Below are 27,268 nucleotides of genomic sequence, written 5' to 3' on the forward strand. Positions count from 1 at the left end.
TGGCTGAAAATGGGTGAAGTGGAATAACAGCAGACCAAATTAAAAGGTAAGAAAAGTGAATACGAGAAAAAGGAAAAGAAAACCAATATGGTTCTCCAGAGGTGGCTGAAAAAATAAAGGTTCAAAGATTAGCATTCAAAAAGTACAAAGAAACTCAAGAGGAACAAAGGGGAGAATATCTGGTGAATCTGAAAGAGATAAGGAAAAACTCAGGATGGCGATAGCTCAAGTGGAAGAAAGGATTGCCAAAGAGGTAAAAAGAGGTGAAAGACACTTTTCAGATATATCACAGGAAGAAGGAAGACAAGAGGTTGTATTGTAAGACTGAAAGGAGGAAAGGGTCATTTTGTGGAGAAAGATAGGGAAAACAGCAGAAATATTAAACCAATATTTCAGCTTGGTGTTCACTAAAGACCACCTGTTGGTGGTAGACAAGAATGCAGATGGGAATAGAGTAGAAACAACCCCATTTACAGAAGAAAGCGTTTGGGTGGAACTAATAAAACTGAAAGTGGGGCCTGATGAGATACATCCCAGGATACTAAGGGAGCTCAGAGAGGTTCTGGTGGGTCCACTGAAAGATTTGTTCAATATAGCCTTAAAAACAGGAGGTGCCACTACATTGGAGGAGGGCGGTGATGGTTCCACTTCACAAAAGTGGAAGAGACGACGAGGATGCTGGAAGCTACAGGCCATTAAGTCTTACTTTGGTGGTGAAAAAATTAATGGAAACATTGCTGAAGGAAATAATAGTCAACTATCTACAATCCAATGGGTTACAAGATCCGAGGCAACAAGGTTTTACCAGAGGAAGTTCATTTCAAACTAACTTGATTTATTTTTTTGATTGGGCACCTAGAGAATTGGATCAAGGAAGAGCACTTGATGTGACTTATCTGGATTTCAGTAAAGCTTTTGACACTGTCACACACAGAAGGCTCATGAACAAAATGAGAAGCCTGGGAATAGGCCTCAAAGTGGTAGAATGGATTACAAACTTAATTGATAGATGACAGCGAGTGGTGGTAAATGGAACCTATTCTGAGGAGGGAAGAGTGATAAATGGAGTGTCTCAAGGATCGGTTCTGGGACTCGTTTTGTTCAATATCTTTGTGAGCAACATAGTGGAAGGGTTAGAAAGAAAGGTTTGCCTTTTTGTGGATGATAGTAAGACCTGGAACAGAGTGAGAGAATGAAAAGTGATCTAAGAAAGCTTGAGGAGTGGTCAAAGGTTTGGCAGCTGGCATTCAATGCCAAGAAATGGGGTGCAGAAATCCAAAGGAGCTACACATAATGGGGAGCAAGAGACTGATATGCATGTACTGGGAAAGAAAACTCGGGGTGATAGTGCCAGATGATCTGAAAGCAGCAAAGCAATGTAACAAAGTGATGGCTAAGGCTAGAAGAATACTGGGCTGCTTCAAAAAAGACATAACTAGCAGGAAAAAATAAGTGACATTGCCCACGTACAGGTCATTGGTGAAGCCTCATCTGGAGTACTGCGTTCAGTTCTGAAGACCGTATCTTTAAAAAGATAGACAGGTTTGAAGTGGTCCAAAGAAAGGCAACCAAAATAGTGTGCAGTCTACATCAAAAGTCATATGAGATGAAACTGAAGGATGTCAATATGTATATCCTGGAGGGCAGAAGGGACAAAGGGACCATGATACAGACATTTAAATACTTGAAGGGTATAAAGGTTGCATGTGAACCGAGCCTTTCCCAATGGAACAAAAACTGTAGAACTAGGGGTCATAATATGAAATTCCAAGGGAGTAGGACCCAGGAACAACATCAGGAAGTATTTTCTTCATGGAAAGAGTGGTCGATGCATGGAATGCCCTCCCAGTAGAGGTAATTAAGATGAGAACTGTAATGAAATTTAAAAGAGCTTGGGATAAACACAGAAGATCCTTAGTGGCTAAAGGATGGAAATGAAGATAAGGGGTAACCTGTATTGGAGTACCCTGCATGGAGCAGCAGGTACTACCCTTCACAGAAAGTATGGGGGTTACCTGCATGGAATGGCAGTTACAAAAACAACATAACAAAAAAAAGAATTAAAAGAATAAATAAATAAAGTTTACAGGGTAGACTGGATAGTCACTTGGGTCTTTTTCTGCTGTCATTTACCATGTTACTATGAAAAAAATAACATTAATTTTGTTGACACATATTATAATTGTTCATCAAGTACATAATTCCATAGTAGAAAACAGACCAAACCTTAAAATGTATTTAAAACTCTAAAGGTACACTTTGTGCTAATTTATGTATTAATATTTAAAGTGAAAAACTGGCATTGAGTTCTAATACTTGACCTACCCCATCATAAAATTTGATAGAATTTAGATGATTCTTTGAAATTGTTATGCTGCCATGGTGAGGGTGAAGAAACAGAATTCCATCAGAAAAGAAGTATAGTTTACCTACAAAAACAAATTTAAAAAAGATGTTTAATATGAACAAACATATGACAAAAAGTTAGATAAGTATTTTCTAGCAAATTAAAGTTTATATCGGAATAGGCAACTCTGGTCCTAAAATGCTGCAAAGAAGTCTGGTTTTCAGGATATCCTTAATGAATATATACGAGATAGAGCTGCATATCATAGAGGCAGTACATGAAAATATTTCTCATGCATATTCATTATAGCTATCATGAAAATAAGATTAGTTTGTTGAACTTGAGGACCAGAGTTGCCTACCTCTGATCTACACTAACCAGTGCTTAATTTGTGGGGGAACTACCTGGAACAGAGCTCCTCCTTTTCAGATTTAAGAGGTAGAACAGCAGGGGTTCCAGCCACTACCCCTCCAGGCAGCTTACAGGGAAGAGGGAGGTGAGCCTGGAGCAAAGAATAGCCATTCCATGCCTGTTACTCTGCCTTCTCCTATTCTATTCTGCAGAGAACAGGAAGGGAGTTGGTGATCCTGCAGCAGATAGTGCAGCCTAAAGATCAGATACAAAAAGGGTTTGAATTAGCACAAGTTTAAAACTTGTGAGCAGTAATGCCAATCATTAAGGCTTCAACCCTGGCTACTATGCTATAGTTTCAAACTTGTGCTAATTCAATACCTTTCTGTATCTATTACCCAGGGCTTAATTTCTGAAAAAACAATCTAGAATGGTGTTCTATCAATTTTTATCTAGGACCTGAGGAAGTGGAGCAGAGCTAATGATGTAAATCATTTCTGGTGCATGATGAATAGCCAGAGGTTGAGCACTGGTGGGAGCTGAGGATGGAGGATCACTAGGGTAAGAAAGAAGAGTATGCTGAAGTATGTGTTTGGAATAGTGTGTGTATGTTTGTGGGAGAGAGATCACAATCAATTCTGGCCCTACCCCAACACACGTCACACCTGGCTCAGATGCCCTTCCCCCCCACCAAGCTCCACTGTTCCATTTACTTTTTATCTACAAATGAAGCCCTGACACTAACAGTTAAATCTGACCATACACAGTGGGCATGAATACCTACATTCCACTCTTTGTACCACTACTATGAGCAGAAATTTGTCAAACATTTCTAAGGTCTAGTCCCCAACAACAGACAAAATAATTAATTTTAAAAAAATTACACAATCCAGATAATTCTACAAGGAAGGCAGCATCATGTGTTGAAAATAAACCCTGCTTAGATAGAGCATGACCCTGTTATTGTTCAATTATTAGTTTTCTCTTATTAGTTTAGATGTTTAAGGACAATTCCAGTTGAAAGAAACACTAAGTTCTTTCTTTGCACAACACAAGAAAAAGCCTTCTTTAACTAATAAACTGTGTAAACATAGCGGTCAAGGAAGAATCATGCAATATATGGTCGTAGTTTACTAACAAATTATTTCATTGAATAGAATAAACTGTTTAAAGATAGAGCTTATAATAAAATTAATGTGTTGCTAACCTGTGAGACATGAATTACATGTATCTATTTTCTAAACTAAACACAAATTATTAGCTGTATAACTATCAGCCCGATACTGTAAAACCGCAGGAGAGCGGACGAACGCCCGCTCTCCCGGCACACGCACCGGCCCTTGGCCGGTGCGAGCGATCCAGTATGCAAATTAGGCGACGCGGTGCAAACGAGGGAAAGGAGGCGCTAGGGACACTAGCGTGTCCCTAGCGCCTCCTTTTGGCCTGGAGCAGCGGCTGTCAGCGGGTTTGACAGCCGACGCTCAATTTTGCCGGCGTCGGTTCTCGAGCCCGCTGACAGCCACGGGCTCGGAAACCGGACGCCGGCAAAATTGAGCGTCCGGTTTTCGGCCCAACAGCCGCGGGCCGAATTCAAATTTATTTATTTATTTATTTATTTATTACTTTTTTTTTACTTTTGGGGACCTCCGACTTAATATCGCTATGATATTAAGTCGGAGGGTGCACAGAAAAGCAGTTTTTACTGCTTTTCTGTGCACTTTCCTGGCGCCGGAAGAAATTAGCGCCGACCTTTGGGTCGGCACTAATTTCTTAGAGTAAAATGTGCGGCTTGGCTGCACATTTTACTTACTGGATCCCGCGCGCATACCTAATAGGGCCCTCAACATGCATTTGCATGTTGAGGGCGCTATTAGGTGCCGCGGGTGGGCCGCGTGTTTTCCTCCCCTTACTGAATAAGGGGTAAGGGAAAACACGCGTCCAGAGCAGGCTGACAGTGTGCTCCGACGGAGCACACTTTACTGTATCGACCTGTATATTAGTTAAAAATTTGAGAAATCATAGGTATCAGGCCAATTTGTATATCTTATTCTAAGATTTGTGAAAGGAACAACTAAATGGCTGTTTATGTCCTAGGAACTTAAAGATAATTAGTACCCCCCCCCCCCCCCCCCACACACACACACAAAAAACTCCAAGAATAAACAGAATTGTTTGAGTAGATATAAATGTGGCCTGCCTTACTAGAACTGTCCAATCACTCAGATGAAACAAATCACACTGGCTAACTCATAGGGGCTGCAGGTTTTAAAGTACTGACTGAAATTATATGGAAGCCTTGCCATTGTTTGGCAGCTGGGATTAGCCAGCTGTAAAGTTTGAGTAGTCCTGCAGATTTTATGATGTGTAATCATTAACATCGGCAGGCTCCACTACTGCCTTGTCCCTGCACCCTCCCTATGCCCGCAATCTCATCTCCCAAAAAGACACAGAGAAGATTAAATTTGTATACATAAGGCCGTGGCTTTATTGTCAAACAATTTCATTAAAACATTTCCCTCATTGGCATGAGCCAAAAATTACTAGCATTGCAAACCATGACACTACCACCTTTCTGTCCGCCGTGAACCAAGCAAGACAAACATTACCCGAACCCCAGCTGTGCTACCATGCAAGGGGGTCAGTGGTGCCTCCCAGCAGACGGCACCACTAGCTCATGTACCCGGCTCCCTATGATAGGCTGTGACATGGCATATTGAACATACAATACAGCAATCTGTTGACTACCTAACACCGAATTATCAGACTAATGTATTAATATTAACAACCCCCCCCCACACACACACACAAAACAGCTTGCATACACTGCACACCTACCATCAAGCCACTCTCCAAGCCAAACGAGATTTCTACTCAGCTAAAATTCATGATTATCAATTCAACTCAAATGCCCTTTTCTCATATGTTGCGGATCTCACAAAGACCACCCCTCCCACCTCCCACGAAGAAAACGTCAAAGATAAATGCGAAGTACTAGCTAAGTACTTCCAGAACAAAATCACCAATATTCTCCTTCGCTTCCCCACCAATCCTTCCCCCACCTCTCCACACCCAAATAACAATGGAGTCAATTTTGGGTCTCTCGACTTCACATCATCCTTGGAGATTGAATCCATCCTGAAAAAGATGAAACCTGCTACACACATTTCAGACACAATCCCCTCGAAAACCCTCCTCTCCATCCCCACTGCCACTGCAAAACCCTTAGCTGACATAGTTAATTGCTCCCTTGCTTTTGGTAAAGTCCCAGACTCTCTTAAACTTGCTGTTGTCAAGCCCCTCCTCAAAAAACCCTCCCTCGACCCCACTGACCCAGCAAACTACCGGCCTATATCCAACCTTCCTTTCATCTCCAAAATCCTTGAAAAGGTTGTCAACAAGCAACTCACTGACTTCCTTGAAGACTACAATATCCTACACCCATCACAATTTGGTTTTCGCAAAGGTCGCAATACTGAAAATTAGGGATGTGAATCGTGTGATCGATCGTCTTCACGATCGATTTTGGCTGGGGGGGGAGGGAAATCTGATAGTCATGGTTTTTTTTTGTTAAAAAATTGTAAATCGGGGGAGGGCGGGAAAACCGGCACACCAAAACAACCCTAAAACCCAAAACAACCCTAAAACCCACTCCGACCCTTTAAAACAAATCACCCACCCTCCCGAACCCCCCCCCCCAAATGTTTTAAATTACCTCACGGCAAAGGTAGCGCCGGCGCCATTTTGAATATTGGCAATACGGCACGAGTGCAGGAGGTCGCTCCCGGACCCCCGCTGGACTTTTGGCAAGTTATGTGGGGGTCAGGAGGCCCCCCCAAGCTGGCCAAAAGTCCCTGGGGGTCCAGCGGGGGTCCGGGAGCGATCTCCTGCACTTGTGACGTCGGGTGACAGGAACCAAAATGGCTACCTTTGCCCTGTCATATGGTAAGGGCAAAGGGCCACCGGCGCCATTTCTATTAACGCAGCTGTGGCCTGAGAGCGGGAGATCGCGCCGGGGCCCCCCCCCCCCACTGGACCCCAGGTAATTTAAAACATTTTGGGGGGGTTCGGGAGGGTGGGGGATTTGTTTTAAAGGGTCGGGGTGGTTTTAGGGTTGTTTTGGTGTGCCGGTTTTCCCACCCTCCCCCCTCCCCCGATTTACGATTTTTTGACGATAAATCGGGGAAATTGCTATTGTATCGCGGCTCTAATGATTTTGACGATTTAAAATATATCTGATGATTGATAGGTGGGCCCGGTGCGGCTGCCCGAAGCCCACCCTTAACGGCAGCACCCCCGGCGGCGTAGGACGCGGTCACGGGAAAAAAGGGAGGGAGGGGGCGCCCCCACAGCACAGGGCAGGGAACCAGCAGCACCACCCAACACAGCCCCTACCAGCCCCCACTTACGTTGTTGTATCCACGTGGAGTGCCACACAGGATTACAGCCAGGGCGCTGAGGGGTGACGTCACCAGGAGCGACGGCGGCGCGCCCGTGACGTCAGTCCCACTTTAAAGGGACCCGACGCAGGGATCGCGGCCTTTTTCATCGCCCGCCTGAATCATCAAAAAACGATTCACATCCCTACTGAAAATCTCTTACTAGCAATAACAGACACTATCCTCATAGGCATGGACCAAGGCAAATCGTATTTACTTGTCCTCCTAGATATCTCGGCAGCCTTTGATACTGTCAACCACCAAATCCTCATTTCCTGCCTGGCAGAAATAGGCATCGCCGACTCAGCACTATCATGGTTTTCATCCTATCTCTCCCACAGAGAATACTTAGTAAAAATTGATAAGTCTGAATCATCGCACATTCCACTTACACAAGGTATTCCCCAAGGTTCCTCTCTATCCTCCACCCTATTCAATATTTTCCTATTACCACTCTGCCGAAGTTTTTCCTGTATGCTGATGATGTGCAAATCCTTATCCCTATTCAAAAAACCCTAATGGAATCCCTGCAATTCTGGGAATCTTGCCTTGCTTCTATCAATTCCCTATTATCTAACCTCCACCTTGCACTAAACGCATCTAAAACCGAAATCCTCATCATCTTGAAGCAACCGGAACACACATCTATATCCACCCCTCATAACTCTGCCTCAGCCCTTACCCCGCTACACTCCGTAAGAGACCTAAGCATCTCACTAGATCAATGCCTAAACTTCAAACCCCACATTAAGTCTCTAATAAAGGGGGGTTTCTACAAACTCCATGTCCTTAAAAAACTTAAGCCCCTCCTCCACACCCAGGACTTCCGCCTAGTTCTGCAAATGACCATTCTATCTAAACTGGACTACTGCAATTCCCTTCTTTTAGGCCTCCCGTTATCAACTATTAAACCCTTGCAAATACTGCAGAACTCAATGGCGAGAATCATAACCAACACCCGCAAAAGGGACCACATCACCCCCATTCTAAAGGATCTGCACTAGCTTCCCATCCCTTTCCGCGTTCAATACAAAACTCTCACCATCCTGCACAACACGCTTTACAAAGACAACCCTCCCTGGCTCGAAGAACTGCCACGTTTCCGATCCTCTAACCGCCCCACCAGAACCTCCCCTTGCAGGCACCCTTCACACCCCATCCCTCAAAACTGCACACCTTACCCTCACTAGACAAAGAGCCTTCTCCATTGCTGGCCCCTCCCTCTGGAACTCCCTTCCCACTGATCTCCGTCTAGAACCAATCTTACGCAATTTTAAAAAAGGCATCAAGACATGGCTTTTCAAACAGGCCTACCCGGATACTAACCAAACCTAGACAAGGCCCACCCTGCCCCGCAGAACTCGCCTTACAATATATTTATGTATATAGCTAGCCCAGTTACTTTATGTACTCTCCCAATGATGTAAATATAGTAAGTTTCTATAGCTATTTTGGTTCCTCTCCACTCTCTCCTCTTTACTTCGTTTCAGTATTCTACTCAGTCCTTCTCGTTCCCAGCCCTTCTTTTCTCCCCTTTTCTTGCCTGCTCCCCTCGCCCCACCCCCGTTAAATGTAATTTTCCTTTCTTTGAGTTAATTGTAAACCGGCGTGATGCGTTCTATGAATGTCGGTATATTAAAAGTTCATAAATAAATAATCTGACGTTTTTTCCATATAGTCCCTTACCATAAGAGAATGAAGAAAAAAAAAATTAAAAAAATAAAAATATATATATATATATATGTTTCTATGTTTACCATAATAGAACGAAAACAAGAGAAACAGGGGTACATGGGTGGAAATGCTGGCTGGCACAAAAAGGAAATGGCGCTATTGGGTTGCCGTATTTCAAGGCCAGCCAGCGTCATCACTCTGCGCCTGGCTCATACCCTCCTTTCTGACATCTCCTGAGTCTCTGGCGCCTGAAAGAGGGAAATCGGGAAAGCAACACTCACCTAATCACCTGACGCATGCATGGGAGGGATGGGCCTGCCCTAGGCCCTCATTATTATGAAATACTGCAGAAACCAGGAGCAAGGGCAACAATTTAAGCTGAGCAAATTTGGCAGAGTAAACGAAAAGCAGTGTGATGGATCTAGAATGTGTCCCAAGGATTCCCCATGTCAAGGATCCAAAACTCAACCCCTATCTGCAGAGTTGACAGTAAGATAGGAATTTATAACACTTTGGAGCTTTTAAATGTTAGTCTTTGTCAGACCCCACTTTTGTTCCTTATTGTACATGGAAAAGTACATCAGCATGTTCTGTCTTTTTGTATGTTTGTACAGCACTTAGTATGATATATAGCGCTATAGAAATGTGAAGCAGTAATAGGAGCAGCATCAGCATCCTATAGACATTAGCCCACAAGAATGAAAGCAGCCCTAATAGTTACTGACTTAAACCTACAGCTCTCTTTATGATTTCAAAATATAACTAACTTTATTTTATATACTATTATTTTGTATGGACAATGCTGCTCCATTTTTTGATTCAACTGCTGCTATGATCAGCAACTGAGCTGTGCTTAGTTGAATTTTATTCTATTCTCCATCTTCTTTGCTAAAACACAAGACTGATCTCAACTTTGATTAATTTATTTAAATAATTCTAGAGCACAAAAACTATTAGGCCCAAAAAGCAGTGCATCACTATTTGCCAACATTAAAGAAGAGAGCAATGAATGACACAGGGTGAGATACTAATGTGTACAAACCAAGAAAGACTATGGGATGAACATGCCTTCAAGGTAGTCAAACACTGCGATAAAAAAGTGACCAGGGCCAGAGAGATGCTAGGATATTCAGCAGAAAAAAAGGAGTTATAATGTCTTTGCAAAAGTCATAGATGAGACCTCACCTAGATTCTGTCCAATTCTGGAAGACATCCAGAGAGGGGCTAACAAAATAGTACAAGATCTATAAGCATAAAAACCTAAAAAAGTATATCCCAGAAAAGGAGTGACAGGGAGGATATAATAGAGGCAGTCAGATGGCTCAATGGTATAAAAAAGATACAAGAGGAAAATCTTTTCAGAGGAAAAATTGTTCTAGAACATGAGGTCACGGTATGAGGCTCTACTGAGGTAAAACAGTGGAGGTAAACAGCTGTTCTCTGTGGACAACAGGATAAGTAAACCAAACCAGTGGGTGATATCAACTGACAATGCCAACACAGACTTAGATGTCAGAAGTCTTTCTGAGCATGCATGGTCACTGCCTCTGGACCCTCTCAGTCTTTTCCATAGCTTTTTTTTTTTTTAAGCTTAAGCTGAGTAGTCAACTCTCCAGGAAGGTGGGCAGGTAAAGCAGAGTTGTTTACCTGTAACAGGTGTTCTCCCAGGACAGCAGGATGTTAGTCCTCAACATATGGGTGACATCATCAGTTGGAGACGTGTCACGGAATAATTTTGTCAAAGTTTCTAGAACTTTGACTGGCACATTGAGAATGACACTAACCCTGTGGCCACACGGGGTCCTCCTTCAGTCTTGTTTGTAGCAAAAAGTACAAGCAAAAAATAAAATAAGAAAACTGTATCGAACCCAACTCCGTGGGGTGGCAGGCGGGTTTCATGAGGACTAACATTCTGCTGTCCTGGGAGAACACCTGTTACAGGTAAGCATTTCTCCTTTCTCCCAGGCCAAGCAGGATGCTAGTTCTCACATATGGGTGAATAGCAAGCTACTGGGTGAATAGCAAGCTACAGGCTGACTTATAATGAAGGAAGCCAAGCAGCACACATGTGCAACACGCACAACTAGGCTGCTGTTGGCAATGATGAGGCAGCCTGAAATTCACAGCGGGTTGAGGTAGGATGAATTGGGTTTCTACACTGAAAATAAGTTTCATAGGACAGACTGGCCAAAGACGGAGTCTTGTCTACCAGCCTTGTCAAGACAGTAGTGGGCTACGAAGGTGTGGAGAAAGCTCCATGTCGCAGCCCTGCAGATGTCGGCAATCGGTACTGAATGGTAGTGTGCTACTGACGTTACCATGGGCTTACTGAGTGCGCCTTCACTCGTCCCTGAAGTGGAAGGCCTGTTTGCTGGTAGCAGAATGCAATAGTGTCTGCCAACCAGTTGGAGAGAGTCTGCTTGCCCACTGCAACTCCAAGCTTGTTTTTCTCAAAAGAAACAAAGAGTTGGGTGGACTTCCTGTGGGCTGCAGTGCGGTCTAAATAAAATGCAAGCACATGCTTACAGTCCAAGGTGTGCAAAGCTTGCTCACCCGGGTAAGCGTGAGGCCTTGGAAAGAAAGTGGGTAAGACTTTGGACTGATTTAAGTGGAAATCCGTTACCAGTTTAGGAAGGAATTTAGGCTGAGTGCGGAGAACCACACTATCATGGAGGAACCTTGTGTAGGGTGAGTAGGTCACAAAGGCCTGTACTCACTTACCCTGAGAGCAGAAGTGATGGCTACTAAAAAAATTACTTTCCATTTAAGATATCTGAGTTCACAGGAGTGCAGAGGCTCAAAAGGAGGATGCATGAGCCGTGCAAGTACCACACTGAGGTCCCATGCCAAGATCGGTGGACGAAAAGGAGGCTTAAGCTGTAATAAGCCTCTCATGAAGCGACCTACAAGGGGTTGAGCCATTATCGGGGCATCCCCTGTTCCTTAATGGTACGCAGAGATGACACTAAGGTGTATTCGTATAGAGGAGGTCTGGAGACCAGATTCCGAGTGGTGCCAGAAATATTCTAAGAGTTTCGGTGTGGGGCAAGAAAAGGGACCAAAGCCCTTCTGTGTGCACCACAAGGTAAACCTCTTCCACTTAGAGCAGTAAGACTTTCGCGTGGAAGGCTTTCGTGAAGCTACGAGGACTTGAGAGACGCTACTAGAAAGACTGAGGGGTAGTAGTATCAACCTTTCAACATCCAGGCTGTCAGAGACAGGTTTTGGAGGTTCGGGTGGCGTAACTTGCCGTGATTCAGTGTTATGAGGTCGGGTGCTGTGCCTAGGCGAATGGGTTCCTGAACAGATAGGTCGAGAAGTATGGGAAACCAGACTTGGCGCAGCCAATACGGGGCTGAGTATCATTGAGCCTCGGGTCCTGTTGTAGCTTCACGAGAGTCTTGCTTATTAGTGGGATCGGAGGGTACGCATATAGTAGACCTGTGTTCCAGGGACAGGCAAAGGTATCCATGGTTGGTGCTCTTCGGGGTCCCTGTGCAGTGAGCAGAAGCATTCCACTTTGCGGTTCTGATAGGATGCAAAGAGGTCGATATTCGGCTAACCCCACCGGTGGAAGAGTTTGCTTGCGAAAGAGGGATCCAGAGACCAATTGTGGGCCTGGAAACTTCGGCTGACGTGGCCCGCTACTGCGTTCTGTATGCCTGCCAGATAAGTGGCTCGCAGTAGTATTGAGTGCGACAGGGCCCAGGCCCAAATCTGTGCCGCCTCCTGGAAGAGCAGGTATGAGCCCGTGCCCCCTGTTTGTTCAGGTATCACATTGCAACTTGGTTGTCTGTTTGAATCAAAACTACTTTGATCGAGAGGTAGTCCATGAATGCATAAAGGGTGTACCGTATCACTCAAAGCTCTAGGAAGTTGATCTGATAGGTTGCTTCGGCTTTTGTCCAAATCCCTTGGGTTTGAAGGCCTTCAACATGAGCTCCCCAACCTAGATTGGAGGCATCCGCGGTTAAAGTCACCTGAGGAGCTGGTTGCTGGAAGGGAAGACCTGTTTGTAAGTTGGCCTTGTGAGCCCACCAGCCAAGGGACAAACGAAGCTGTCTCGTTAGGTGGACAAGGGATGAAAGAGGTTGAGTAGCTTGGTGCCACTGAGATTTTAGTGTCCATTGTGTCATTCTCATGGCTAGGCGTGCCATTGGGGTGATATGGACTGTTGACGCTATATGGCCGAGCAACTTGAGTACTTGGTGAGCCGAGGCTGTTTGTTGATCGCGGATAGAGCTGGGGAATTTGGACAGTGTGGTTGCGCGATCGTCGGGTAAGAATCCCTTGGCCACTGCTGTGTTCAATTCTGATCCTATAAAGGAGAGAAGGTGAGACGGTGACAAGTGGTATTTTGGGCAGTTGATCAGAAATTCCAATGAGTGCAACAGAAATATGGTGATACTGAGGGAGTTGAGGGCTCCTCGCCTGGACTGGCTTTTTATGAGCCAGTCGTCTAGATATGGAAAAACATGGACACCCCTGCGGCGTAACTGTGCAGCCACGACTGTCAGACACTTCATGAACACTCGGGGCGCTGAGGCCAGGCCGAATGGTAGTACTTTGTATTGATAGTGCCCGTGACCCACTACAAATCGTAGTATTTGCGATGAGGAGGGAAGATTGCAATATGGGCGTATGCGTCCTGAAGGTCCAGAGAGTTGAGCCAATCCCCTTGTTGTAGGAGAGTGAGCATGGTGCCCAGGGACACCATTCTGAACCATTCCTTGTGAAGAAATGTGTTTAAGGCATGGAGATCCTGAATAGGCCGGAGGCCGCTGGTCTTTTTTGGGATTAAGAAATATCGTGAGTAGAACCCTCTCCCCTGTTGAGTAGAGGGAACCGGTTGTACAACCCTGGCCGACAGAAGGGTCGAGAGCTCTGACTCAAGAAGTCCTGTGTGATCTTCCCAGCTCCAGGTTGGAATGGACAGAGAGTATAGGGGTACAATTGAAAAATTTAGACTAACCATGGGTTATATGATGGATAATACCCATTGGTCCATAGAAATTGGGTGCCAATTTGTTCAGAGACGGCCTCTCACTGGTGATCTGGGTTGCGAGATCAAGGGGTGGTGTCTGCTGCTCTCTGGAAAGGAGTCAAAATCCAGTCGCAGGACCAGCTTGTGCAGCTGGCTGCGCTCTAGGTGTCCTCACTTGGCATGCATGTCCTCTCTGAGGGGCCCGAGCTGGTCAAGCACGGGACATGGGAGGATAATATCTGCCTGGACTGTAGAATTGCTTTCTGGTGTCCCTGCGTGTGCTCCTGTGGGCTACGGAAGGTGCGTCTGAGATGACAGTTGAAAGCTGATGCAGGGTCTCATGATGGTCCTTTAACTGGGCCACTGCATCTTGGATCTTGTCCCCAAACAGGTTTTCTCCTGTACAGGGGAGATCTGCGAGTTTGTCCTACACCTCCGGGCATAGGTCTGAGGCTTTAAGCCAGGCCCAGCGTCTAGCACTGATGCCCACTGCTGAGACTCTGGATGCTGTTTCAAAGGAGTCATAAGCAGCTCTGACCTCGTGTTTACCTACTTCCATTCCTTTTTGAAGGATGGAGGACAAGTTTTCTTGACGTTGCTGTGGTAAGGTCTCTGCGAATTCCTGGACTTGTTTCCAGAGATTCCTGTTATATTGGGTCATGTATAATTGATATGCTGCTATTCGCGCTATCAAAATAGATCCTTGAAAAACTCTGCTCTCCAATGCATCCAACGCCTTCTGTTCCATTCCAGGAGGAGCAGAGGAGTGTGGACAGGATGTTTTAGCCTTCTTTTGGGCCGATTCCACCATTACAGAATGGTGGGGCAGCTGGCTCTTTTGAAAGCCTGGGGCTTGCTGAACTAGTTACATAGCATCTGTCTTTCTGTTGACGGGAGGTACAGTACCTGGATGGTCCCACAGGCGGTGCAAGAGGTCAAGCAGAACTTTGTGCACTGGTATAGCAAATGTTGCTTACCTGATGTAACAGGTATTCTCACAGGACAGCAGGATGTTAGTCCTCACAAATGGGTGACATCGAGGATGGAGCCCTGTACGGAAAACTTTTCTGTCAAAGTTTCAACAAGCTTTGACTGACACTGGCACACTGGGTGCACTGAGCATGCCCAGCCTGCAATTATCCCTGTGAGCCACAGGTGTCTCCCTCAGTCTCGTCTTATAGCTAAAAAGCGCAAGCGAAACTAAAATAAAAGTATACAGACCCAACTCCGCGGGGTGGCGGGCGGGTTTCGTGAGGACTAACATCCTGCTGTCCTGTGAGAACACCTGTTACATCAGGTAAGCAACATTTGCTTTCTCACAGGACAAGCAGGATGGTAGTCCTCACAAATGGGTGAGTACCGAGCTGAGGATGCCCGGGAATGCACCAGATACACCGCAGATGCGCAAAGGCGTAACGACTGAGGGGGAAATGGGAACGGAGGGCATCCGCAACACCATAATGGGTTCGTGGAAGGATGTTGGGTAGTGAATTGAAAAAAGTAAGAGTAGGCGGACTGGCCAAACATGGAGCATGCCGGCTAGTCAAATGTAAGCAATAATAGGCTGCGAAGGTATGGAGAGGACTCCAGGCTGCAACCTGATAAAAAAGTACAAGCAGCAGTAACCAAAGGGAAGCTGTTAAGGCTAAGACGGACACAACAGTATGTGGATACCCACAGTGTTGTAGTGAAATGTCTGCTTGTTGGTAGGAAAGGAAATATAGACCACTTAATCAGAAGGATTAGGTCTGTGTGGCCACTGGAAGTAGCAGCTTGACCCTTGCATGAAGGAAAGAGTCAAGTGGAATTCACATGGAATGCAGTGCAATGTAGATAGAATGTAAGCGCAGCATTACTGTCCAGGAATGTGGAAAACCCAGTCTCTCCCTAGGGCGAGAGAGAGAGGTTAGGAAAAATTAATAGAGTATTTCCTGAGGAAAGGAGATACAACATCTACCTGAAAAGGATAGAAAGTTGAATGCGTAGAACTACTCAGTGGCAGAGGAACGGAGTCAGGTGAGTATGGAAAGAGTGCATAACTCACGGACCCTGCTGGCAGGAATGACATTAAGAGGGAAAGAAGTTCCCTTGCCAAACTGTGGAAGAGAGGAATGGAAAGGCTCAAACGTAGAATGTATGAGACTTATAAGGAGAATATATATGTTCATTCCGTGATTAGAGAAATAGAGGCGGCTTGATCAGTGGATAATCCATGGTAAGCCGACTCAGAGAGGATTACCGAAAACGGGCACCCAACTCCCAAAACGATACACCTCCTAAGAGAAAGGTGTATCTATGTGGAGGATGTCTGGAGAACAGAATCCGAGGGAGTAAGAAAAAATGGTGGAAAAGTAAAAGGGGTAATACCTCTTTTTTTTTTTTTTTTTTAGCGTCAGGAGGTAAAGCCTGCCATATTAAACGGCAAGATTTATGTTTAGAAGGTTTTGTGACGCTACCAGAACCTAAGAACATCAGTAAGTCTATGATTTGGGACTGACTGGTGAGAGAATAAAAGGTTACTGATATGATGGATTGAGAAGTATGGGAAAGCATACTGATCTCAGTCAGGGAGTGGGGAAAAGAATACTGAACCCCATCCCAGTTCAACATTAGAAGAATGCTGGCTACGAGAGGCAGCAGAAGAGATATATTGAAGAGGCCTTTGATGGAAGAAAAGGCATCTAAGGGAACGCATAGGAAACATGTGCAGGGAGCAGAACCTGTGCATCGTATGGAATGATGCAGACGCCGAGGAAAGTTTAGTTAAACTCAGCGTTAAAAGATTTGCCCTGTACACATGTAATTGAGACCATTCGAGAGGATAGAACCTACGTGGAGAAGGTCTGATAGAGCGTTCATTAAATCTCTTAGATATGTGGCCCAAGGACGCATGAAGTGAACAAGGGCCAAGGGTAGAGCTGCGCAGCTGTCTAGCAGAGCAGCTAAGAGGTAATGCGTGCTTATGAGTTGGAAAGCACATTGTCCCTATGCTGTCTGTCTGTATGCACAAAGAATTGTTGCAAAAGCAGTATTGGAAGGCATAAGGGCATAACTCATGGGTGCAACGTCCAGGAAGTTTATGAGAAACTATGCTGGAGTGCAATAGATGCATAATGGGTTGACAGCTTTCAGGAGAAACTTTATAACCCTAAGGAATTGCGAGCATGAGTCGAAGGAGACTAGGTCCTAGTTCGAACTGGGATAAGAATCAGGGACGAAAGCAATGAAACCACTTAGGTCCATTGAGTATAGAATGTCACTGAATATAACCCATAGCAGTTTTGAATTATGAGAAAAATGCATAGTGGGAAGAAACCCCATAGCCCAACCATGAAAAGTTGAAAGGCTGAGGTTATGGAAAATATGCGCAGGAACATATAACAATGTATCAGAATGTCTGTGCGCATGCTGGACAAGAGGGTCTTAAGACTGTGGTGTCCAGAAGTGTTACAGAAGGGATTTATGGCAGTGACAGTAATCCCAGTTAGTAAATGTATAGTGAGTCCTGAAAAAAGTGAGAGCTCCTTGCATGTACTGAAAGTGGTTAGCAGTAGTCTATGCAAGGAAAGTGAATGATGTTACACTCCGCAGAGAAAACAGCATTCACCAACAGTGATGCAAGAGACAGTTCACTTACCGAAGCTGGTGCCAGCGGCAGAGCTTGGGGTTGTAATGTTGACTCTCCATAAAGCACATAGAAACATTAAAATAATGTACTTACTGCAGTATGGAGTGATGGTAACCAAAGATACCATTGTACCTGTGACGTCTAAAGAAAGTTGGATTTTCTTAGGTCCAGGATGTGCGGAGAGTAACTATTTTCTGTTAAAAGAAAGAATAGTGCAATTAAAACTCCCCAACCCCCCTCCCTTCTCCCCTCTGCACTTCGTAGCGCCTGGGGGAGTGTACCGGGACTTTGGTACAAGGTGGGGTGGCCGCTCTGATATCTGACCAGATGGGAGACCAGGAGGTGTCCCAATGGAGGATATCATGTAGGCTCCTGCAGGTGTGTGAGCGGTAAGTGGTACCCGCATTTCTGTATGCTGTACAAGGAGACACTGAGACCTGTGGCCAGGCCTCAAGGTGGACTTGTACATGGGGCAATGGTTGCTGAATCTCATGTTTAGCAGATCAGCCAATGCAGCTGGACCTTGGTTGGGAGGGAACCAAGAGTCAGAGCATTGGTCGGCACAGGGACTTGTTACTGACAAGAGAAGAAGCCCTGCTGCAATCCCAAGAAGATAGAGGGGTTCTCCTGATATTGTGGCTAACATAGCTAACATAGCGATATGTGACACTAATACAGTTCTAAAAGGCACATGACCCAGAACTTTTCGAACCACGGTCCGAATGGGAGAACACAACTCTATGGGAATGCCGCCGAAGCGGGTACTTACCATCCGACGTGGATCGCCGCAAGACGAGCCGGTGAAGATTGTTGACTCCGACGGTCTCCGGAGTCCTCGAGGGTAAGGCCGGGGACGTAAACGTCCATCTCGCTCTGAAACCCGGTATGGTGGCACAGGTACAGAGGAGACAGGCCAGGCGTGAGTGGCGTTTAGACTGCTAAGTGTAACAGATGGCCATAGTCCCACACCACTTGACGGTGGGGCACGCCAGGAACAGAGGAGCCCTAACGGAACTCATGTTCCCTTCCCTCGTCCCAGCGGCTCGATGTGTCGTGACGCCAATGCAGAAGCTGTCGGACCTGGATCCGGAAGTTCTGGATCACCAAGGACTGCCAAAACTGTAGGAACAGTGCTGATGGCAGTGGTGATGTCGCTCTGCCCGAGCGTTGTCCAGCCTGGAGAAGGATGGCACCGATGTGCTGGATGGCGTCAGCGGCGGACGATCACGATGTTGGCGATGATGGGTGCCACGGTGCTCGGCCCGGTCTTTCCCCAGCGCCGAGATGGAAGCCCTCGTCGTCCTGGAAGGCGATCGATGACGAACTGTCAGCACGCCTGCTCTGCTCCTGACACAATGGAGTGTCTTAAGCTAATACGGGGCTTAAAAAAGAACCCAAAGCGTGGAGCAATGTGAGGAGGCGAGGGTATTATGTGGCAGTGCTATGTCAGTATTGACGATATTGAAGGCAACCTAAGGGGCTTCGAGGATATCATCAAAATGGGTATGAAAAATCGTCGATGACTGGCCAGGAGAATGACGACAGTGACGGGCACTGACAGCAGTGGCATAGGTATCTTTGAAACGATGTAGAATCGAATAATCGAAAAACATTGCCGTTATTGAAAAAGATACCGGCATCGACTGAGTCGAAGTCGAATCAATAGGGCGTCAAGGACACCGAAGGAAAACGGAGGTGTCGAGGGCATCGATGCATGGAGGCGGGCATTTATGCCGTTTGTGGCATGGCCACGGGCATCAACTATAGGGCCACAGACGTTGACGGTATCGATTTGGACAGACTCAGATTTCCAAGTGTACATGGCATCGGTGCCCCAGACACGTGTGTCAGTGGCATCGATATGGACACGTATGGAATCGATGGCATGGATCTCCCAGTCGATGAATTCCATCCCGGCATCAACGCCAGTCCTGGAATCGGCATGGGCATCGATGCCAGCCATAAGGCTGGCATTGGCATCAACGCCCATCCACGGAATCGAGCCGGCATGGATACCCACCGATGGGACCCACCTGGGCATCGAATTTCACCGATGGGAGCAGCCTGGCATCGACTGCCCTCGATGGATGCATTCTAACATAGATGCCCATGGATGAAACACCTGGGCATCGGTGTCCATCGATGCAAAAGGACCTGGCACCGATGCCATCGACGGACGGCCATCCGGCACCAATGCCATCGACGGACAAGCCATCCGGCACCGATGTCCATCGATGGGGACCATCCGGCACCGATGTCCACCGATGGGGACCATCCGGCATCGATGCCCACCGACGAATCGATGTGGCACCGATGCCCACCGATGGAAAAGGGCTGGACATCGGTGGGGAGGATGGGGCATCGATGGCATCCCCAAAAGGGGGGGTGGCATCGATGAAGTGACCCTGGGATCGTTAAAAAGTGTCTCGGGCAGCGGTGGCGGCGACCCGAGTATGCATGGCAGTGACTAACAGCGTGTGCGTCAATGGCGTGCATCCGGGTAGGGACAGCACCGAGGAAGCCCAAGGAAAAAAACAGTGCGTAGGAGGAAAAAGCCTGGTAGCACTGAAAAGCAAAAAACATGGATAAAGGCATCAGGGCACCGTGGGGGGAGGGGGCGCTGATGACATATAAAAGCCCAGGGCGGTTTAGGAGGGTCCCGGTGTAGCGATAGGGTATCGACTGCGTGAGGGTACCAGGGAACGAAGGACTTGAAGCTACAGAGGTCCTAAAGTTAAGGAAAAAATCCCTACCCCACTAGCATAAGCAAGCAGAGTGTCACAGAGACACTCGCAAGCTGTTTAAAGTTAACTGAAAAATGGGGGAAGGGAAGGCTTCAGTCAGTTAACAGCCTTAAGATAGTGACAGAAACCGACCAAAAAATAAGAATTAGTACTCACCGAGCGTCGTAAAAACGTACGCGGAGGGAGACCTGTGCAGGGAAAAGTGTTTTTTGAAGTGAAAAGTTAAGTGTTTCCATGAGGTAATTAGTTAAAAAATCCTCACAGAGCTCCAACCGCTATGCTGACTGCAGAGCGGAAAAAAGAAGACTGAGGGAGACACCTGTGGCTCACAGGGATAATTGCAGGCTGGGCATGCTCAGTGCACCCAGTGTGCCAGTGTCAGTCAAAGCTTGTTGAAACTTTGACAGAAAAGTTTTCCGTACAGGGCTCCATCCTCGATGTCACCCATTTGTGAGGACTACCATCCTGCTTATCCTGTGAGAACACCATTACCTCTTTTGGAGCATCTACAAATTGTAAGACCTCCAACATTTAGAGGCGAGCGTCCTCCTCCATTATCAGTGGAAATGGTATTTATTTTATTTATTTATCTATCGAGTTTTATATACCGCTATTCGGTTTCGCCATCACAAGGGTTTACAATTTTCGATCAGTGTAAAACATTTTAGAGAGGTAGTACAAAGATCATAATTCAAGTCAGATAATAGTTAACATTCGGGGGGAGGGGAAGAGTTCAGGGAGAGTAAAAATAAGGTAACAGTTAACATTTAAGGGGAACAGTTATGTCAAAGGTTGACAATATTAAGAGTTCAGGATGTTATGTTGTTTGAGGGGTATGAGCATGTCGACTGTTGCCACACAGTCCTATAATCCTCACTACATCCGTTCGCCTCCCACTACAAATTGGACGCGCAGATGGCGAATGATGCACACAAGAGAACCACAACTCTCGGGGAGCATGCGTCTCACCCACAGTGTCAGCAAGTCATAAAACTGTCTGCACTTTCACTATGTCTTGAGTGCTTCCTCGTTTTTCATCATGGTCAGATTAGATTTGGGGGGTGATTTATCTTTAATATTGAGATGTGTTGAACAAAGATTCATACATAATTGGAATACTATTTCCCCCCATGGACTTAATGGTCCAATTGAATGGACGGCTTTCATTTGATTAAGCGTTAAGACAGTCTAATGGTGTGGTGGCTTGATTATTTTCTTAAGGATAAATTTGGACGGGTGGTCATTTAGCATGAGCTTTGACATATATATATATATATATATATATTAAGTTTATTAGCTGTTTGACGTTCCGTTTGATTGACTAGATCAATTTCCTTTATATAAAAGAGTATGGGGTGACCTTGTTTTGTGTCACTACCTGTGGGATGTTTTCGTCATTTCCGGTCTTTGACGTAAGTAGGTGTCGTGTTCGGCGTTTGCTCAGGTTTGTGTGCATATTTACTCTTGCTATTTTAATCTTTAATTGTTTTTGTGGTTGCAGTTTCTGCGACTGGATGCATTGGTTTGAATCTTTGCCTATAAGGCACTCTTTAAATGTGATTAAACGTATTTCTACGAGGTGAAATTTTTTCTGAGACCTTAGAATTGGATGGTTTCATTAGTGTGAACGTGTGGGCATTGGGAAGGTAAGGTTTACTGGTTTAATAGGATATATATTTACATGATGTTTTGAGTGAATGTTTAAACCGTATTGTTTGTTTCAAGTGGAAGGGTTGGCGAGTAGAATTTCGGCAAAAAACTTATCCCTGAAGAAGCCCGGTTTTTCAGGTGAAACAAGGATCTCTTGGTTGGATGAGTCCATTGGACAGTGTCGTTTCTACGTTTTGAAATAGGAAGAGTCTATTGGATAGTGTTGCTTCTAAGTTGAGAGACATATCAGCTGTGAAGGTTTTCGATGGTGTGATTCGGCAAACCTTTGATTTAATTAGCTATAAGAGTTGCATATATAAAATTTGCTTATATTACAGGGGTGTTATGGAAACCTTGGGTTGAATTACTATGTATATTTTTCACTAGATTAACATATGTTAAATCATTTTTGCGAGTGTTGAAGAACATACATTGTGTGATGCTTTTATTGGTTGAATGGTTTGGTTGTGAATGAGTGGATGTGTTAGATAGTATTTATTGTCTAGATAGATATTTTAATTGTGTGGTCTCAATAAAAATGTTTGCATGGATTGTTGGTTGATGTGTTATCATACAGTGTGTTCTCTAATGTGTTTGTTATTTAATAGGTATAGAGAACCTATTTAATTATTTACCCTCAGTGAGTATCATATTGCTTTTTATTTGAGGACATGTTTTTTTAATAGTGTATTAGCATAGCTTAGTAAATAGGCCTCATTATAAAGTAATAATTATAAGTTCATTAAACATTGAAGATAATGAGTTATCCTGTATGGTATATGGCAGATGCTACCATAAGCTTGCTGGGCAGACTGGATGAACCATTTGGTCCTTTTCTGCCATCATTTCTATGTTTCTAGGATAAAAAGTGCACTATATTTATAAAAAGATAAAACAAGAAATAAATTACAGTTACAAAGTATGCAAATAAATACCCAGGTGATCAAAACAGAGACTGAATGCATTAAAAAATCTCTTGATGTCTTAGGGATGATAATTTCCAGTGTCTCTGTCAACTTTATTCTATGTCACCATATTATGGCATGCTAAGAGAAACAAATAAGTTTGCCCCAGAGTATGAAATGAGCAGGAATATGAGCAGCAAGAGCAAATTATACTTTCGAACTGTCAATGGGATATAGTTTAGGCTAAACAATAAATTAAAATACTTCTGTCTCCCAAGACTCCTGGCATGGAAATAGAGAGAATTAATAGATAAAGCAAGATAAATCTCATGGTTTGAAAATGTTATTATCTACACATGAACATAGTTCTGCTTGATTCAAAATATCTACATAGTTGAATGAAGATAAAAGAAAAGAAGACAACTAAATGCTTTGAGTGTTGGAACCCTCGGCTCTCTCCAATGAGACCGAGAAACCTGATAAATTAGTAAAGCCAGAGCTTTCTTTTATTCCTTTGGTTCTAAATACATTTATACGTAAACAAGTAAAATTAAAATAATGCTGCTGGGTTAATGCACAAATTGTCTAAATATTTTTCAAAGGATTAAATTCTCCCAAAGTCCTTCTATTTTAAAGCAGGGCATGAAATAGAATGAAAAGTGTTAAATCACATTTTATTCTATTACTGCTGAAAAATCACAATCGATTTGACCTCATATATTTGATACCATTTGAATTCAGCATCAGAAATTAGTACAATAGCATTAAGAATCATGATTCTCTATATAGACAAGTGATCCTAATTATATCAGCTCTGAAATACAAATGATTTTTCCAAGAAAACAAGTCAGTAGAGGTTAGCATAACCTTTCTATATTCTATTTTATCTAAATTCACGGAGGGGGGTGGGGGGAACCTTACCCTCTTCAGGCCTGGCCTGTAAATTGCTGGAATGTATGTATGCATCATCTCCACCTGTAAGGAAAGTGCCAAGGAAGGACTCTTCATCCTAAAAATTAAAAACAGTTTAAATCTGCAGTCAATCAGCCTCTAGGACTATCAGTTAAAGCTGTGATAAAATGTTATATCTGCATTTCATTCTGTAAGGATACTTTGTCTCATATCTCAGCAATAATGATAACATTAGATGGCTATTGATAATAGTAATATTTGACACTTTCGTACTCTCATTCTGGATATGAATGAATGGCTGTGTAGATGGTGTTGACAAGAGCGCTTCGGCTTCCTAGACCATTGGATGATGGTTCAAAGACTGCTGAGCAGAGATGGGTTTCTCCTGGCGAAGAAAGGGCACAACATTTTCCAAAACAAAATGGCAAACCTAATGAGGAGAGTTTTAAACTAGGATCGTTGGGAATGGGTAATGTTAAAAACCTTGAATCTTACCCCGCTTGGTTTCCTCCCTAGAGATAGCCAGTGATGAAACAGACTTTCAGTTTCAAAACATAACATTAAGTAGCTTAGAGATCTTATAAGAGCTGGCAGGATTTATTTCATGCATGCATACAAAAATCAAAATAGCGGAAACCGAAGGGAACGGGATTGTGTTTCCTTCAGGAAGTAAACGGAGGCGATTACAGAATATACTGTTTCTCGTGCAATGCCGTTGGCTCATAGTTTTAAATTTGCCTTAGACTTTTATACACTGTTAAACATGGCTCGCATATGCTTCTCCCCCTCCCCTCTCTCATCCCCTACGTTTGCTGGTAATTTTCCTTCATGCACTTCTCAGACATCACATATTCTGCTTACTCAGTGCTTCCTTTGTTTCTTGTAATTTTCTTGGCACCTTTCTTATCAGGAATTCACTCTGCGCTCTCATGCCATTCTCAGCCTCAGTTCTGTCTCTGGGCTGAATTTTTTTCTCTTCAGGCCTTTTTATTCTGTTATTAGTCAACATGGGGCAGTTTTCTTAAAGCAGTAATTAACCTAAATCCTCATTTCCCTCTTGATGATTGGGAAAATCATCACCATCAGGGCCATGCGACTGTCTTAGGTTGACAGAGGGCGTACTCTGATCTTACCCGTCATTGTCAACATGACTCATCCTGAGAAGGTCCCTTTCCAGGGAAGCTGCTGTATCGAGGGAAGCATAGAGCTTCTGTGTCATACTTGACCTCTGAATGTTGACTGTATTCAAGGTGATAGGAAACATTGTTTGGGCCCTTAAACAATAAACAGATAAGGCAAACACATACACACTGCTATCACAACTATAAGAAGGACCAGAGCAAACCACAAGAAACCCCTGCAATTTCCCCTAGGGGTGTGAGCCAGTTTACCAGTTGTTCCCACCAATTAGACCAAATCCATTACTAATTCAGGGCAGTTTTCTTAAAGCAGTAATTAACCTAAATCCTCAGTAACAAATCCCTTAAAGTAAGTAAAACATTAAATACCTGTATAAAAATGGGAAAAAGGGAAACATCTGGAAAACTAAGTACATTAGTGCTCATAGTATGGGAACTAAAGTCCCTGTCTTTATTTTTATTTATTTATTTTAATTCTTTTTATACCGACATTCGTGACAGGTCATATCACACCGGTTTACATCAAAAGTTGGAAAATTACATTGAACAAGGGGTATGATTTATTTTTCTGATTATTATTATTCTGATTATTATTAATGCACACTGCCTCGATTTTAATGTAAGAAAAGCAACCCTTCACAATAAATTAAACTATCTAGAGGCAATCATGGAAGAAGCTGATTTGGATGTAGTGGCTTTCAATGAGATGTAGTACACAGAAAAACATAACCGGGGTATGGTTATAACAGGCTACAATCTATTTATTTATTTATTTTTTATTTTTATATACCGATGTTCCTGTATAATATACATATCGCACCGGTTTACAGTGAAATCAAACTGATGCCTCTAGGGCAGCTTACAATGAAACATATTCAGGAAGGACAGGGTAGGAAGGAAGGGAGGAGACATGGCACTATATAGCAAAAATTAAAGCAACAAAATTGCAGAGCTTACGAGTTTCTGGAAACTTTGTCAGGCACACTTAGCATGCCCAGCATGCTGCTAACCACTCGTCCATGTGGGGTTCCTCTGCAGTCTTATAACAAAGTTCACAAAAAATAAAATAACAAACCGCGAGAAAGAAACCAACTCTGCGGGGTGGCAGGTGGGTTCCATGAGGACTAACATCCTGCTGTCCCTGGAGAATACCTGGTAATCCTCACACATGGGTGATTAGGTAGCTCTAGGCCTCTCTGAACATGTGCTGCAGAGAACAGGTGCCAACGTGCACAAGTGGAGCAGCAACAACTACAGGAGCAGGCCTGCACCCAAGGTTAGGGCCCACGGAGGGAGAGTTGGGCTTTTATGGCTGGGAGAGATTATGGAGGATGGACTGTCCAAAATGACTGCTTGCTGGCCATCCTTGTCCAGGCAATAATGTGAGGCGAATGTGTGGAGGGAAGTCCAGGTCGCCGCTCTGCAAATCTCGTGAATGGGAACTGCCCACAAGTGAACCACCGAGACCGAAATGGCCCGGAGAGAGTGAGCTTTGACGTAACCTTCAAGCTGCAAACCCTCCTGTATGTAACAGAAACCAATGCAAATCCACTAACCAGTGGGATAGAGTCAGCAACTCCTAATCTGTTTTTGTCGAAGGAAGATGAAAAGCTGAGTGGAGGCACGGTGGGGCCTTCTCTGTTCCAAATAAAAGGCAAGCACCCTCTTGCAATCCAATGTGTGTAGAGCGCATTTCACCCTGGTGAGCGTGGGGTCTTGGGAAAAAGGAAGGAAACACAATGGACTGGTTGAGATGGAACTCCGAAACCACCTTGGGAAGGAACTTCGGGAGTGTCCATAGGCTTGGAGGCCGCTCCCGATGCCTGCGTGCTTTTCATCTTCGCGGCCTGGAGGCCCCCGATGTCCGTGGTCCTGCTCCATCTCCTGCTCTCTGGGCCCTCCTCTAGGCACCACCATGTGCCTCTTCTTGTATTTAAAAGGCCAGTGGCGGGAAAAGCCCGCGGCCCTACCGGAAGTCCTCTTCAGCTAACTTCCTGCTTCAGCTCTATAAAAGGGCTAAGTCCCCATTCCTCAAGGCCTTCGGACCAGAATCCACAGTTGTCTGTGTTCCCCTTCAGGTCAAGCTCCTCCGTGGCCTTCATTTGTCTAGATGGCTTAGTTCTGTGTTCCTGGTCTCCTCGTCCTGATGTTCCTGGCCTCGTCGGAGCTCCTTCATCGCCTGTTCCATTGTCCTGATGTTCCTTGGTCCTGATGTCTAGAAATTCCGTGGTTCCGTTCCTGAGTCCTGGTGTTCCGTGCTGATGTCTTGGTCCTGATGCCTTCGTCTTCGCCTCTGCAACCAGTTCCCTCCGTTCACCTTTCCTGGCGTGCTACCATCGTGATCCGTGACCAGCCCATGGGGGGCAATGTAGGGCGCTTCGTGTTACAAGGCCTTCTTCTTGTCTGCAGCGCAAGTCTCTGGAAGACCCTTGTTTTTAATGTTCCGAGTTCCAGATTCCAAGGCTTGAATCCTGAGTCTTGAATCCTGACCCAGTCTT

The 27,268-nt window shown here is 44.8% G+C and overlaps 1 protein-coding gene across 1 annotated transcript in view; it reads right to left on the reverse strand.

The window, feature by feature from the left end:
• C1H20orf194 (chromosome 1 C20orf194 homolog) overlaps positions 1-27,268 on the reverse strand; it is a 794,595-nt gene that overhangs the window by 347,085 nt on the left and 420,242 nt on the right. Inside the window, 2 exon segments of the mRNA XM_029594038.1 lie at positions 2,326-2,429; positions 23,641-23,728. Coding sequence (XP_029449898.1) covers positions 2,326-2,429; positions 23,641-23,728 — 192 coding nt within the window.

This window comes from Rhinatrema bivittatum, chromosome 1 (genome assembly GCF_901001135.1).
Source record: "Rhinatrema bivittatum chromosome 1, aRhiBiv1.1, whole genome shotgun sequence".
NCBI lineage: Eukaryota > Metazoa > Chordata > Amphibia > Gymnophiona > Rhinatrematidae > Rhinatrema > Rhinatrema bivittatum.